At 42.5% G+C, this 16821-nt stretch overlaps 1 protein-coding gene across 1 annotated transcript in view; it reads left to right on the top strand.

Annotated features, from left to right (window-relative positions):
- Positions 1 to 16821, top strand: part of LOC134353048 (ras-related protein Rab-39B) — a 32012-nt gene continuing 15191 nt past the window's right edge. Inside the window, exon 1 of the mRNA XM_063060882.1 lies at positions 1 to 1452. Within this exon, the coding sequence (XP_062916952.1) occupies positions 1238 to 1452 (215 nt within the window). The 5' untranslated portion in view covers positions 1 to 1237. The remainder of the gene's footprint in view (positions 1453 to 16821) is intronic.

Below are 16821 nucleotides of genomic sequence, written 5' to 3'. Positions count from 1 at the left end.
TGCTTGCCATGGGTTAGATGCTGCGGAGTAGGAGGAGGCTGTCTGGGTTGTACATGGTGCTGATGTTGCAGTGATTTCATCAGCTTTCGCCCAGAGCTGCAACCTGCTCACGGCGCCCTGGGGGCCCCTGCATCAGTGAGCGGCAGCGGGAGGAGAGGCTCCAAAGCCATCCCCGGGATCAGTTCGACAGCAGCTTCCACCCACCCCGGCTCGGCCTGATCGCCATTATATTGCTCCGTAATTTAAAGCTGTGCCTTTGCGGCTTCCAGAGCGAAGGAAGGACGTTGGCGGCGTCGCAAGTAAGCTGTTCGCTGCATCTCATTTTGTCCTTTACTTAAAAGCAAAATACTGCATTTTTTGTGGATCTCGTTTACAATCTGTTTTCCCCCATCTATTGATTTATTTTTTTTAAATCGCCTGGAAAATCCGCGCTTGGTTTAGCAAAAGTGTTGATTGCAATAGAATTTGCGACAAGACCTGCTGTCTGCTGTAGGCGGCCCTTTACCGTCTCTCCCCTACCGACTGTGTGGGAAGCGATGGCGGCGACCTTGGAAGGCACAAGGAGCCATTATTTGGAGCGTGGGATCCTCGCCAGGATTTAACCAGCGCCGGCGTGGGTGCACGGGCACAGGTTCCTGTCGCCACTTGTCGCAACCGAAGTGGCCCGTGCAACACTAAATGCAATTCCTCCTTTTGTCTGAATCTCACTGAACCAGTTCCCCCATCCTCCATGATTCTGACAGCTCGCCATTGCTTGAATGTCTTTCTCCTGGTCGATACTGAGGAAGGTTTAAAGATGGAGTAACATCATTGGTGTGACAGAGCGAGAGAGAGAGCAGCAAATACATCACACCAATAAACAACATCCATTTCAGAGGATCCTATCTGGGCTGAGGCAAGGTGCCAGTACAAAGAAGGATATTCGCCTGGCGATGTGAGGAGGCTGCGGGGGTTCCGGATTGATTCGTGGACTAAAACACACTTTTGTGCCTGCGAGTACTGTGTTAAGCACTGTTCATGATGATCTGCTCGTAAAGAATAGAAATTGGCCCAGTTCTTGCTACCACAACAGCCTCACTGCGGAGCCAGAAGATCTCTGGTTTTGTGTGTTAGGTTTACAGTTGCTGCGAGACTAACCTTCGTGACTTGAGTGTACCAGTGATTACAGTCTACTTGCATCTTCTTGGGTTAAATTAGTTATCCGCTTTAACCAGAGGTAATCCCGGTATCAGTGAAGATGGAGGCTATTTGGGTGTACCAATTCAGACTGATAGTCATTGGAGACTCCACGGTGGGGAAATCGTGCCTGATCCGTCGTTTCACTGAGGGCCGCTTTGCCCAAGTGTCGGACCCCACAGTTGGGGTCGATTTCTTCTCAAGGTTGGTGGAAATCGAACCAGGAAAGCGGATTAAACTTCAGATTTGGGATACAGCTGGCCAGGAGAGATTCAGGTAAGTGTAAACATCTAAGTTAGCCTATAATTCTGTGTAGAGGAAATCAATATGGTTGGCAAGACTTTATTGTTTTGTTTTGTTCCGTTGCTTTATGCTTTACAATTACTGGCAGTAAACACTTGGTGCAGAAGCCTCTTTGGTGTGATATCATGATTTCCATTCCCATGATGCCATGAACAAGGGCTGCTCTCTCCAGATCAAAGTTTCCGTTCACTAGGTCACTGAAGTCACACTTCAGAACTGCGGGTTTCACTGTCTTTTGTCTGAGGGATCCCAGCAGATACTGACACGTTACCAAATCCCTCCAAATATTGACGTTAGCAGCAACCCTTACAAATATTGAAACATTCCCAGCATCCTCTGCAAAATATTCCCAGTATCCCCCACAAATATTGACCCTTTACTAACATTTCCAGGCTTATTTGTTCCAACTTATCACAGAGCAATTGTTGCTCATGTCGCAAAATATATTCATATAGTGACAGAAATAATTTAAGCTAACAAAAGTGTTATGGAAAGAATATAAAATTTGTGTGTGTTGTGCGTGTGTGTGTTGTGTGAGTGGGTGTGTGTTGTGAGTATGTGTGAGTGTTGAGTGAATGAGTATGTGAGTGTTGTGTGTGTGGTGTGTGAGAGAGTATGTTTGCATGTGTTGTGTGTGTGGGTGTGTGTTGTGTGAGGGAGTATGTGTGAGTGTTGAGTGAATGAGTATGTGAGTTGTGTGTGTGTGTGTGTGGTGTGTGAGAGAGTGTTGTGAGTATGTGTGTGTTGTGTGGGTGTGTGTTGTGTGAGGGAGTATGTGTGAGTGTTGAGTGAATGAGTATGTGAGTTGTGTGTGTGTGTGGTGTGTGAGAGAGTGTTGTGAGTATGTGTGAGTTGTGTGACTGTGTGTGTGGTGTGTGAGAGAGTATGTCTGCATGTGTTCCGTGAGTGTGTGTGCATGCATTTTGTGTGTGTGATGTGTGTGGTGTACCTGGCCCTACATGCGATAAATCTGATGATCTTGTGGAGCTCAAGAGTGGAAGACTCAGTTTTTAAAAAACTATTTTTGTAAAATGTGTTACTTGAATATTTTAAGTTGCACACTTTTTTGGATGCTGAGTGCTGTCCACCATTTTTATTCATAATGTCATATAAGGGAAAATTACACACAAAATGTCTGCTGGCTATCTCTAAATATTAAAGCTGGTAACTAGGCATTATAGTATATGGACACCCGATACTGTATACCTTGGTAAAGGAATAATTGATTGTGAGCAATGCTGATGATTTTGTGGCTAAGCAAAGATGCAGACAATTAAATAGTGTGTGGAATGCGATGGTGGTGAATGACCTGTTGGCAGCCTGGCACTCACAGAATCATGTTGGTCTTCACTGCAAGGTTTTGAGTATAGGAGCAAGGATGAATTTCTACGTATATACTGGGCCTGCAGCAGGAATGTTGTGTGCAATTTTAGTGTCTGTACTCAAGAAAGTAAGGTTTTAGTCAGCTCTTTCCTTGATTGGCCTGACTGTTATATGAAGACAGATTGGGCCACTGGGAGTCTACAAGGATGTATCACTGCTTTAGTTCCATGTGAGATAGACATTTAGGATCAAGGTGAGAAGTTCTAAGAGTGGCGAACCTGTGGAATTCTCTACCAGAGAAATTAAATTGCAAGGAATTTTTAAGGAGATAGATCAATAGGTGGATTTTTAGACAAAAATGTCCTCTCAGGATATGGGGGAAGAGGAGGGATATGAGATTGAGAAAGAGGATTATATTAAATGGCTGAGCAGACACGGAGTTAAATAGACTTGCTTCTATTTTTGTATGTTTCTAAAATAATAGATTAAATTCTACGTAAAGACCTGGGCATCAGCAAAAGCAATATGATGTGATGAGCACAATGACAGCAGCTAAACATTGCAGAGTTATCTGATAAAGCCTCATATTGAACCACAAAAGGAGTTTTGTGGACTCTAACAAAGATGTTGGTTAGTGAAAGGGGTTTAAAGGAGAAGAGAGTATCATAGCAGTTAGTATAGTGCTATTACAGCGCACATGATCTGGGTTCAGTTCCCGCCACTGTCTGTAAGAAGCTTGCATGTCCTCCCCCTGACTGCATGGGTTTCCTCCGGATGCTCCGGTTTCCTTCGACAATCCAAAGATGTGCGGTTTAGCAGGTTAATTAGTCACAGCGGTGTATTTGGGCAGCATGGGCTGATTGGGCAGAAGGGCCTGCTACCGAGCTGAACCTCTTTAAAAAAGGAGCAGAGGACAGAGGAGAGAGAATTCCCAAGCTTAAGCTTAGCAGTTGATGAAGGGGGAAGGAAAATTGGTAATGCACAAGAGGTCAGAGTTGGAAGAGTTTATTCAGGGGCTGCAGCACGTTACAGAGATGTTGATCTGCTGTTGGCTGTTCTCCGTCCTGACAGTAATACCTGCTAAATGACAATCTTACTGTACTTCAGTTTGAGATCATCCATTTTTCCCTAAGGTGCCATGCTGTTCTCGCCATTCTGCATGGGGGGTGGGGGGGCCTTTCTCTGGTGTGTGCTGATGGTGCCTGTGTCACAGGCACAACCTCCAAAACCTGTTTCTGGATCTCATAAACAAAGTTGACATCTGAATTTCTTATTAAGAATAAAAATCTGAGTCAGTTCTACATTGCACAGTTTATGAACACAACAGAATGATTTGTAACCTACTTCCAAAATCTTAATGCAGGGAATGCTACTCTTCAAATGAATTTGATGAAAAATATTAAATGAATTATTCTTATCATATCCAGATGGCTTGTGAAAATGTACATACAGATTTGTTCCAGCTGGGTTTTCAATCGAAGCCCGTATTTCTGACATTGTTAATCTGTTTAATATTTTATTGGAGTTGATGGTCCTCTCTTTTTGACTAGAACATGCCAAAAATATCTCTATATACTCCACTGCAGAATTAAAATCTCTAAGGTATATTACAGTAATATTCAAAGTACAAACAAAAATAAGATCTACTTGGCAGAAAGAAAGACATCCTTCCAGTTGGATTAAAGCCACATCTGATAGGTAGTGAGCTGCACTTTGTTGAACTCTGTCTATATGAGAGAAGTAAGTTGTTTGGGCTGGCTGGTAGTATAGTGGCATCAGCATGGAGTTCGAACAGGATGGTCCTGAGTTCAAATCTGGCCAGGGTCCCAAACTGGGCAACAGCATTATCTGTGCGGAAGAAAGGCCTACTTCCGTATCCTGCCAAGAAAACCCTATGGACAACTACGCTATCCATAGGGTCGTCGTGAGTAGTCACCACGACGACGAGTCGACAACACTCAACAAAAACAAGTGTTGTTTAGGCCTATGTTAAAGAAGAGATGGAATAAAGATCATCAGCTCCCCCGCCCCCACCACCAGCACCACCAACTGCTTGTCAGCAGCACGTCAGAAATCAAACTAAAGAAGCCCTTCTTTGAGCAAATTAGTGCTTATTATGGGTTCCAACAAGATGTTCTGCATTGGCCATTGACCTATAAATAAATAAGCTTTCCTAAGCTTCTGCCGGTAGTTACGACAGTAACTGCTGGACAGTGAGTTAATGATCCTAGCCATTGTAGAAGGAATTGAACATTAAAGAAAATTCAAACTTGAGGTATTGTATTGTTGGACTGGGAATTAGGGGTATCGGTGACCAGGCCTTGGTACAATTTGGGATACAGACATCGTTGCAAACCAAAGCTTGTGAAAGGAGGAAGATGAGAAGTTAACTGGAAGACTAAGCAAACAAGGAGCATTTAGGCAGGTGGAACCTGGCAGTTGTGGTGATGAAAAGGATATGGACTGGGAAACTCATTTCAGGGTCAGATAAGAGGCTGTCATCGAAGAAGACATGCTGGTTCCACTAACGAAGAGAAGCTTAAGATGGGAGAGGTACAAATGGATGGGGAATGGACTTTATAGCAGGAAAATTAATCCAAAATCAAAACAAAATGATTGCCGCTTGCCTGCAACCAAACAGATTGTTGTACTTGTGTGACATGCCCACTGCTGCAATGATTGCTCCAAAATTCAAACCCTTTATTAGCAATTAGCAAATGTACAATTAAGCATTCTTGAGCGTTATCTCAACTGTCAGCAAAAGATACGACCTCTGTTGGTCCCAAGCTACAAACTGCAATGAAATAAGCAAGAATACCTAACTTATTCCCTCCGCTTTTACCACACCTCCACTCATGCGACTAGTTACCTTAATAAATGTAGTAAATGCACAACACAGAATACAAAGCAGAGAGAGAACAGATACAGTACATGGCTCCTGCAGACTTTGTGTTGGCAATAAATTCAATCATAATGTGATTGAATTCATACTGCAGTTTGAGAGGGAGAAGCATAAGTCAGATGTATCAGTGTCACAGTGGAATAAAGGGAATTACAGAGGCATGAGAGAGGAGCTTTCCCATGAGAATCGGAGAGGGACACTGGCAGGGACGATGGCAGAGGAGAGGTGGCTGAAGTTTCTGGGCATAGTTCACAAGGCATGGTACTAAAAGTTTTTTTCAACTACTGAAAAATGATGCTGGTGATATAGTAGTGGGGGATAAAGAAATGGTGGATGAGCTTAATAAGTACTTTGCATCAGTCTTCATTGTGTGCCAGAGGTCCGTGAGTGTCAGGGAGCAGGGGCCAACGCCATGGCTATAACGAAGGAAAAAGTGCTAGACAAATTGAAAGGTCTTAAGGTGGATAAGTCACCTTGACCAGATGGACTGCATCCCAAAGTTCTGAAAGAGGTTGCTGAATAGATAGCAGATACAGTGGTTATGATATTTCAAGAATCACTTGATCCTGGCATGGTTCCGGAGGACTGTAAAGTTGCAAATGTCACTCCACTCTTTAAGAAGGGAGGAAGACAAAAGAAAGGAGATTATAGGGCAATTAGCCTAACCTCAGAGGTTGGGAAAGTGTTGGAGTCCATTATTAAGGATGAGGCTTTGGGATACTTGGAGACTAATGATAAAATAAGTCAGCATGGTTTCTGTGAAAGGAAATCTTGCCTGACAAATCTGTTAAGAGTTCTTTGAGGAAGTAACAAGCAGGGTGGACAAAGAGGAGGCAGTGAATGCATTTACTTGATTTTTAGAAGGCATTTGATAAGTTGCTTCACATGAGGCTGCTAACAAGATAAAATCCTATAGTGTTACAGGAAAGATACTGGCATGAATACAGGAATGGCTGACATGCAGGAGGCAGCGATTGGGAATAAAAGGGGCCTTTTCTGATAGGCTGCCCATGACTAATGGTGTTTCTCAGAGGTCAATATTGGGGCTGCTACTTTTCACATTGTTTGTCAGTGTTTTGGATAATGGAATCAATAGCTTTGTGGCAAAGTTTGCAGATGATACGAAGATAGGTGGAGGAGTAGGTAGTGCTGAGGAAGCAATGTGATTGCAGAAGGACTTAGACAAATTGGAAGAATGGACAAAAAAGTGGCAGATAGAATATAGTGTTCGGAAATGTATGATAATACTTTTGATAAAAGGAACAATAGTGCAGACTGTTATCTAAATGGGAGAGAAAACTCAAACATCAGAAGTGCAGAGGGATTTAGGAGTCCTTGTGCAAGACTCCCAGAAGGTTATTTACAGGCTGAGTCTGTGGTAAAGAAGGCAAATACAATGTTGGCTTCGTTTCAAGGGGAGTAGAATATAAAAACAGGGAGATAATGCTGAAGCTTTATAAGACACTAGTCAGGCCACACTTGGAGTATTGTTAACAGTTTTGGGCCCCATACCTCAGAAAGGATAGAGTTCAGAAGAGGTTCACGAGGATGATTCCAGGAATGAAGGGGTTAACGTATGAGGGCCATTTGACAGCCTTTGGCCTGTACTCACTGGAATTTAGAAGAATGTGGGGGGACCTCATTGAAACCTACTGAATGTTGAAAGGACTAGATAAGGTGGATGTAGAGAGGATGTTTCCTATTGTTTGAGTGTCCAGAACTAGAGGGCACAGCCTCAAGATTGAGGAGCGACCCTTTAGAACAGAGGTAAGGAGGAATTTTTTTTTAGCCAGACAGTAGTGAATCTCTGGAATGCTCTGCCACAGACAGCTGTGGAGGCCAAAACCATAGGTATATTTAAAGTGAAAAGTGATAGTTTCATGATTGGTAAGGGCATCAAAGGTTATGGTGAGAAAGTAGTATGAGGTTGAGTGGGATCTGGGATCAGCCATGATAGAATGGCAGAGCAGACTCAATGGGCTGAATGGCCTAATTCTGCTCCTATGTCTTATGGTCTTATGGTCTAATGACCTTGGTGTTCTCAATATTTAATTGGGGGAAATATATGTTCTTTCAAAACCAGATATTGAACAAACTGTGCATTATATCAGATGTGCTGGAGAAGTTAAGAGAAGTGATAGCAAGGAAGGACTAAATAGGGTTAGCGCAGTTTGAGAATTTGTTCTGTTTTTGGATCCTGCTGCCATAAGGTCATTTGCAGATGAGGATTAGAAAGAGGAAGGATATGCTTGGGGGATTCATGGTACTCCAGTAGTCAATTAGATCAAACCTAATCTACATTTATCTAACACATACTTTGATACCCTTACCTGATGAATACTTGTGTCAGTTTTGTATGTCCTATTGTACTTTTGCTTTTTTACTATCCTTTCTGTGTAATTGTGCTTTGTGATTTTCTTTCTGAATGGCCCAGCAACAACTGTAAGATCATGTTCCATTGTTCTTGACTCACCCCCTTAGAGGAAATACCAGCTCAGCATCTACTATTTAAAATGACTTTTAACATTATAAATACCTTAATCAGACCACTTTCTATACTCTTTCACACAGGTTGACACACATGGCTGCAACAATATTGTTGGGATACCACACTAACTGGTGCAGTTTAGAAAGTGCTATTATGAACTACTGCAATTTTACTGGCAACAAATGTGGTTAGTGATTTTTGTAAAGGAATACAAGCCATATTTATGTAATCCAAGCTTATAAATCATCCTGTAATTTTTCTAAATAAGGTATGCAGGAGTTTGTACATCAAGCTATTTTTACGTCAAAGCACAAGACCACGGGCAAATTGTCAGCAATTTTATGTGTTCCTTGCTCCAGGCTATTGAGGCTTGAATAGTGATAACAAATCGCATGCAAATTTATTGTTAACACTTGTACATAAATCTACTGCAGATTCAAACAACGTACAGTTGCTACAGGGTTGTAGCCACGAAGAAGATCTTAACTAAAGGATTGAGGCCTGCTTCAGCCTTCACTGTTTGGGTCTCTATCAGAGAGGGTGAGGGGTGCATCTATGCTCAAGTAGGTGCCTTCTTTTCTCTAAGAAACTATCCAAGGCAGAAAAACGACAACAATCCTTACCTCACTTATCACCTTTCCCCTTCCTTAAATCCACACCCTCCATCACAGAAAAAATTTGAATGTATGCAATGACTTGGATCTTATTCGTAACAAAACACCATGTTTAGAAGTTATTCTATAGATCATGTCAAGAGTTAATTAGCCCAGCGCTAAACCAAAATCACGTTGTAGTGCCCAAAACTGAATGTAGTATTCTAGATGCATCTGACCAAGCTGTATAAAATTTGAGCAACTATTTCTTATTTTTGGTCTTAAAGATCCCTCAAAATAAAAGTTCATTTTTTCCAGTGGCTTTTTTGTTGCACCTTGAAGCATTTTAATAGCTTCTGATGATATGCTTGAAGAGCTGAGCTCAAATTTCTCCACTCTCTGCAGTTCCTTTTCTTTCCCCATTTGATCTCTCAAAATTGAACTTTGTAAGCTGTAGGTCTGGCTACTCAGTTAATATGAAAAATATTCCCTTTCAACATAAGTCAGTTTGACTTCCCATTTCCATTCTGACATGTCTGCCCATGGCCTCCTGTACTACTATGATGAGGCCCAACACAGGATGAAGGTGGAACACCTCATATTCCATCTGGGTAGCTTTCAACCAGATAGCATGAACATATATTTCTATAACCTCTGGTAATTTCTCCCCTCTTCCTCCTAACTCCTTTTCCTTCCACCCACTCTTCTTATTTTTGCTTTTACCCCCTTCATTTCCACTCTCGATGAAAGGTCTCTGTCTAAAACACCAACTGTGTTTTCCCCTCCATAGATGCTGCTTACTGAGTTCCTGCAACATCCTGTGTGTGTTCCCCGGTTCAACATAATGCTGTCTGCAAACTTGAATGCACTATTCTTGATTTGTCACCCTAAATCATTATTAAAAGTTGGGGCACTGAAACCATAGAAAAGATCTTTGTGGACTTTGACAGAGTAATTACCAATTATCCTATGATTAGGGATAGTTAGCATGGCTTTGTGAGGGGTAGGTCATGCCTCATGAGTCTGATTGACTTTTTCTAGGAAGTGACAAGACAAACTGATGAAGGTAGAGAGCTGTATATGGATTTTAGTAAGGTTCCTCATGCTAGGCTCATTCTGAAAGTCAGTAGGGACGGGATCCAGGGAAACTTGGCTATGTGAATTCAGAATTGGCTTGCCCACAGAAAGGCAGATGGTGGTAGTAGATGGAGTGCATTCTGACTGGAGGTCAGTCACCAGTGGTGTTCCACAGGGATCTGTTCTGGGACCCTTGTTCTTTCTGATCTTTATAAATGACTTAGATGATGGAAGGGGAGGGTGGCTTAGTCGGTCTGCAGATGAACTGAAGGGCTGCTTGTGTTGTGGATAGTGTAGGATTTTCATAGGTTACAACAGGACCTTGATAGGATGCAGAGCTGGACTGAGAAGTGGCAGATGGAGTTCAATTCAGAAAAGTGTGAAGTGGTCCAATCACAAACAAGAGAAAATCTGCAGATGCTGGAAATCCGAGCAGAACTCAGCAGGCAGACAGCATCCATGGAAAAGAGTACAGTCGATGTTTTGGGCCGAAACGCTTCGGGAGGTCCTGCTGAGTTCCTCCAGCAAAGTGTGAAGTAATGCACTTTGGAAAGTTGAACTTGAAGGCAGAATATACGTTTAATGGCAGGATTCTTGGCTTTGTGTGGAAAAATGGATTTTGGGTCCATATACCCCTCAAAGTTGCCATGCAAGTTGAAAGAGTACTTAAGAAGGCATTAGGTATGTTGGACTTCATTAGTTAGGAGATTAAGTTCAAGAGCCATGAGGTTGTGCAGCTCTGTAGGTCTCTGGTTAGATCACATGTAGAATATTGTGTTCGGTTCTGGTCACTTCATTATAGGAAAGATGAAGCTTTAGAGAGGATGCAGAGAAGATCTACCCTGGTGCTGCCTAGATTAGAGAGCATGTTTTAAAAGGAATGGTTGAACAAGTTAGGGCTTTTTTCTTTGGATTGAAGGAGGATGAGTGGAGACTTAATAGAGGTCTTTAAGATGACAAGAGGCATAGATAAGATGGACAACAAAGTCTTCCCAGGGTTGCAGTGTCTAATATGAGAGGGCATACTTTTAAGGTGACTGGAGGAAAGTACAGGGTGGATGTCAGGGGTAGTTTTTTTACACATAGAGTGGTAAGTGCATGGAACGTACTGCTGGGTGTGGTGGGAGAGGCAGATATATTAGGGACATTTAAGAGATGCTTAGATAGGCGTATGGACGAAAGAAAAATGGAGAGCTGTGTGGAAGGGAAGGGTAAGATTGAACTTGGGAGTAAGTCAGCTCAACATTGTGGGCCAAAGTGCCTATACTTTGCTGTACTGTTCTATGTTCGATCCCCTGTCTCATTTCCTATCTTTACAAATTCCTACATCAAAGTGAAAAGGATTCAACATGCTGTAATTTTTACTAGTGACCTTGTACAGAATGCCTTTTGGAAATCCATGCACATAGCTTCTGTAGACATGACACGATTAGCGAGCAATTAACAGAATTTGATTAGGTTACTCATACACAAGATATCCTATACAAAGTGAGATTGTCTTGTATTTGCTCACCTGTTCAATCAGGCAATCTCTGATGACAGGGTCCACTATGTTTTCTACAACAGACAGCTCTACATTTAGTACATTTCAAATGCAATGTCAGAGTTACAATGAGAGAGCGAGAAGATTAGAGCAGCACTTATGTAATTTCCCTCTCTGCCTCTATTAATCTCTGAATTGGGATGTATCAGTTACTGGAGATTTACTACCTATTCTCTGTTTCATTATCTTGCTCTTTCTCAGGTATTCTTTTCTTCTTGTAGATTGCCAGATGGTTTTCTGTGTAGTTGGTAAATTCATTAACATGAGATACTAAAGCCTCGACTTTTGTTTTATATTCATTTTTTTCATGATGTAGCCATTGCTGCCAAGGTTGGCATTTATTGTCCATTCCTAGTTATCCTTCATTTGCTTAATGAGGAAGCCAAGATGGCTGAAGCTGATTGCACATACTTGTCATTTACACTCACACATTGCGCTCTAAAATTGAGGATGGGAATGTTTCGTCCATTAGCTGAGCAACAAAAAAAGACTGGAAATGTTGGCTACCTGAAAATTCTTGAAATTACTCAGCCAGTCAGGCAACATCACTGACAGAGAAATAGAATTAATGTTTCAGGTTGCAGACATTTTATTAGAGCTGCCATTAACTGTTTAATTGTCCAGCACTATTCATAACTAGATGTGGCATGAATGTAGAACTTTGACTATTCCATTGGCTGTGGTGTTGTTTAGCTTTGTCTATTGCATGCTGCTTATCATACATCTAGTCATGTATTATGAGTTTGGACAGGTTCTTTCCTCATTTTTGGGTATAACTTGTGCTGCTAGTAGAGCACTAGTGGGGTAGAGAATCAGTGGGGTGGAGGCTGTTTTGCATGCTGGACTGGGCTCTGTTCACAGCTGTCTGCAATTTCTTCTGGTTTTGGACAGAGTAGCTACCATACCAAGCTGTGGTGCATTGGAATAAGATGCTTTCTCTGGTGCATCTATAAAACTTGGTAAGTCATTGGGGACATGCTGAATTTCCTTAGCCTCCGAGGAAATAGAAACATGGGTGTACTTTCTTGGCCATGGCATCCACGTGCTAGACAGGCATTAATTACTGATGATATTTGCACCTAGGAACTTGAAGCTTTCGACCATCTCCACATCAGCACCATTGATACAGGCAGGTCAGTGATCATCTCTTTCATTCAACTGATATTAAGGGAAAGGTTGTCTCAACACAATTCCACTGGACTCTTTGTTACCTTCCTGTACTTCATCTTGCCCTTGTTTAAGATTGAGCCCACTATGGTGGTGTCACCTCCAGTCTTGTAGATGGGATTAGAGCAGAATTTGGTCACACCATCATGAGTGTGTGTGAGGGTGGGGAGGGGTAGGAGTCTCTCTCTACTCATAGATCACATGTAAGCCCAGTTTATCTTTCGCTAAATTGCTTATTTCAGTCTAATAGCTGGACAATGCCACATTCACAGGGTATTCTGCCAGAAGATGTGAGTTGGTGTAAATGGCCAAATTAATTTATCCTGGCAATTCCCTTTCTAAACATCTGTACCTTCCCTTGTTCTTTAAAAATGGTTCTCAAGATAAATGCTTTTGACCAAGCTCTGATGGCTTGGCGTTCTATTCAGCTGATAATGCTCTTTTTACTATATTAAAATAGTATAAACACAAGTCTTTCTGATTAGAAATTATTCATGATGGCTTGATTATACTGCAGGTGTAATGTATTGTTAGTACATCAATCTGGAGTGCACAGCAAAAGACGTGCTTTGCTTTTGGTAAATGGTTGGCAAAGCACACTTTGTTACTGTATCAAGCTTACTGTAAAGTTCTGTATGTATAATAAGGCAATATTAAAAAGTAATATGCAGTAAAATTCATTTGACAATATTTTGAAACCTGTAGCTTTTGCATTCATTTGTCACTTTTGTTTGCTCCTTCCGTATTTGATGCTACTTGTACAACATGAAGGCAGAACAAGGTCCTGTCACTTCCCAGAACAATTATGTCCAGATCTCGTGGCATCAGGTTCGAGAGCTATGTCTCAAAATGGTTTCTTTTGAAAGACTTTGTATATATAGTTTCAAAAATTAAAGTGTTTCTCATTATTGTTTTATTTGAGAATTTTATTATTCTGTGGCTGAGAAGGGTAGGGAAGGGAAGAGGATGGCAGCAGTGATAGGGGACTCTATAGTTAAGGGGTCAGACAGGCGATTCTATGGACGCAGGAAGTAAACTTGGATGGTAGTTTGCCTCCCAGGTGCCAGGGTCCGGGATGTTTCAGATCACGTCCAAGATATCCTGCAGTGGGAGGGAGAACAGCCAGAGGTCGTGGTACATACTGGTACCAATGACATAGGTAGGAAAAGGGAAGAGGTCTTGAGAACAGACTACAGGGAGCTAGGAGGGAAGTTGAGAAACAGGACCGCAAAGGTAGTAATCTTGGGATTACTGCCTGTGCCACTCGACAGTGAGTATAGGAATAGAATGAGATGGAGGATAAATGCATGGCTGAGGAATTGGAGCAGAGGGCAGGGATTCAGATTTCTGGATCATTGGGACCTCTTTCAGGGCAGGCATGACCTGTACAAAAAGGACGGGTTGCAATTGAATCCCAGGGGGACCAATATCCTGGAGGGGAGGTTTGCTGAGGCTACTGGGGAGAGTTTAAACTAGAATTGTTGGGGGGTGGGAACCGAACTGAAGAGACTGGGGAAGAGGAGGTTGGCTCAAATAGAGAAAGCTTGTAGACAGTGCGAGAGGGAGGATAGGCAGGTGATAGAGAAGGGATGCGCTCAGATCGAAGGTTTGAGATATGTCTGTTTTAATGCAAGGAGTGTTGTGAACAAAGCGGATGAGCTTAGAGCATGGATCAGTACTTGGAGATGTGATGTGGTGGCCATTACAGAGACTTGGATGGCTCAGGGACAGGAATGGTTACTTCAAGTGCCGGGTTCTAGATGTTTCAGAAAGGACAGGGAGGGAGGCAAAAGAGGTGGGGATGTGGTACTGTTGATCAGAGATAGTGTCACGGCTGCAGAAAAGATGGACGCCATGGAGGGATTGTCTACACTGAGTCTCTGTGGGTGGAGGTTAGGAACAAGAAGGGGTCAATAACTTTACTGGGTGTTTTTTTTATAGGCTGCCCAATAGTAACAGGGATATCGAGGAGGAGGTATGGAAACAGATCCTGGAAAGGTGTAATAATAACAGAGTTGTCGTGATAGGAGGTTTTAATTTCCCAAATATCGATTGGCATCTCCCTAGAGCAAGGTGTTTAGATGGAGTAGAGCTTGTTACTGTGTACAGAAAGGTTTCTTGACACAATATGTAGATAAGCCTACAAGAGGATAGGCTGTACTTGATTTGGTAATGGGAAATGAACCTGGTCAGGTGTCAGATCTCTCAGTGGGAGAACATTTTGGAGATAGTGATAATAATTCTATCTCCTTTACAATAACATTGGAGAGAGATAGGAACAGACAAGTTAGAAAAGCATTTAATTGGAGTAAGGGGAATTATGAGGCTATCAGGCAGGAAATTGGAGGCTTAAATTGGAAACAGATGTTTTCAGGGAAAAGTACAGAAGAAATGTGGCAAATATACAGAGGATATTTGTGTGGAGTTCTGCATAGGTACATTCCAATGAGACAGGGAAGTTATGGTAGGATACAGGAACCGTGGTGTACAAAGGCTGTAATAAATCTAGTCAAGAAGAAAAGAAAAGCTTACAAAAGGTTCAGAGAGCTAGGTAATGTTAGAGATCTATAAGATTATAAGGCTAATAGGATGGAGCTTAAGAAGGAAATTAGGAGAGCCAGAAGGGGCCATGAGAAGGCCTTGGCAGGCAGGATTAAGGAAAACCCCAGGGCATTCTACAAGTATATGAAGAGTAAGAGGATAAGACATGAAAGAATAGGACCTATCAGGTGTGACAGTGGGAAAGTGTGTATGGAACCAGAGGAAATAGCAGAGGTACTAATGAATACTTTATTTCAGTATTCACTATGGAAAAGGATCTTGGTGATTGTAGTGATGACTTGCAGCAGACTGAAAAGCTTGAGCATGTAGATATTAAGAAACAGGATATGCTGGAGCTTTTGGAAAGCATCAAGTTGGGTAAGTCGCCGAGACCGGATGAGATGTACCCCAGGCTACTGTGGGAGGCGAGGAATGAGATTGCTGAACCTCTGGCAATGATCTTTGCATCATCAATGGGGATGGGAGAAGTTCTGGAGGATTGGAAGGTTGCGGATGTTGTTCTTTTATTCAAGAAAGGGAGTGGAGATAGCCCAGGAAATTATAGACCAGTGAATCTTACCTCAGTGGTTGGTAAGTTGTTGGAGAAGATCCTGAGAAGCAGGATTTATGAACATTTGGAGAGGTATAATATGATTAGGAGTAGTCAGCATGGCTTTGTCAAGGGCAGGTCATGCCTTACGAGCCTGATTGAATTTTTTGAGGATGTGACTAAACACATTGATGAAGGAAGAGCAGTAGATGCAGTGTATATGGATTTCAGCAAGGCATTTGATAAAGTACCCCATGCGAGGCTTATTGAGAAAGTAAGGAGGCATGGGATCCAAGGGGACATTGCTTTGTGGATCCAGAACTGGCTTGCCCACAGAAGGCAAAGAGTGGTTGTAGACGGGTCATATTTTGCATGGAGGTCGGTCACCAGTGGAATGCCTCAGGGACCTGTTCTGGGACCCTTACTCTTCGTCATTTTTATAAATGACCTGGATGAGGAAGTGGAGGGATGGGTTAGTAAGTTTGCTGATGCCACAAAGGTTGGGGCTGTTGTGGATAGTGTGGAGGGCTGTCAGAGGTTACAGCAGGATATTGATAGGATGCAAAACTGGGCTAAGAAGTGGCAGATGGAGTTCAACCCAGCTAAGTGTGAAGTGGTTCATTTTGGTAGGTCAAATATGATGGCAGAATATAGCATTAATGGTGAGACTCTTGGCAGTGTGGAGGATCAGAGGGATCTTGGGATCCGAGTCCATAGGACACTCAAAGCAGCTGTGCAAGTTGACTCTGTGGTTAAGAAGGCGTACAGTGTATTGGCCTTCATCAATTGTGGAATTGAATTTAGGAGCCGAGAGGTAATGTTGTAGATATATAGGACCCTGGTCAGACCACACTTGGAGTGCTGTGCTCAGTTCTGGTCGCCTCACTACAGGAAGGATGTGGAAGCCATAGAAAAGGTGCAGAGGAGATTTACAAGGATGTTGCCTGGATTGGGGATCATGCCTTATGAGAATAGGTTGAGTGAATTTGGCCTTTTCTCCTTGGAGCGACATAGGATGAGAGGTGACCTGATAGAGGTATATAAGATGATGAGAGGCATTGATCGTGTGGATAGTCAGAGGCTTTTTTCCAGGGCTGAAATGGCTAGCACGAGAGGGCACAGGTTTAAGGTGCTGGGGAGTAGGTACAGAGGAGATGT

The sequence above is a fragment of the Mobula hypostoma genome, chromosome 10 (assembly GCF_963921235.1).
Source record: "Mobula hypostoma chromosome 10, sMobHyp1.1, whole genome shotgun sequence".
Taxonomy (NCBI): Eukaryota; Metazoa; Chordata; class Chondrichthyes; order Myliobatiformes; family Myliobatidae; genus Mobula; species Mobula hypostoma.
Note: the sequence above shows the minus strand (reverse complement) of the source record. Positions and strands in the feature narration are given on the sequence as shown.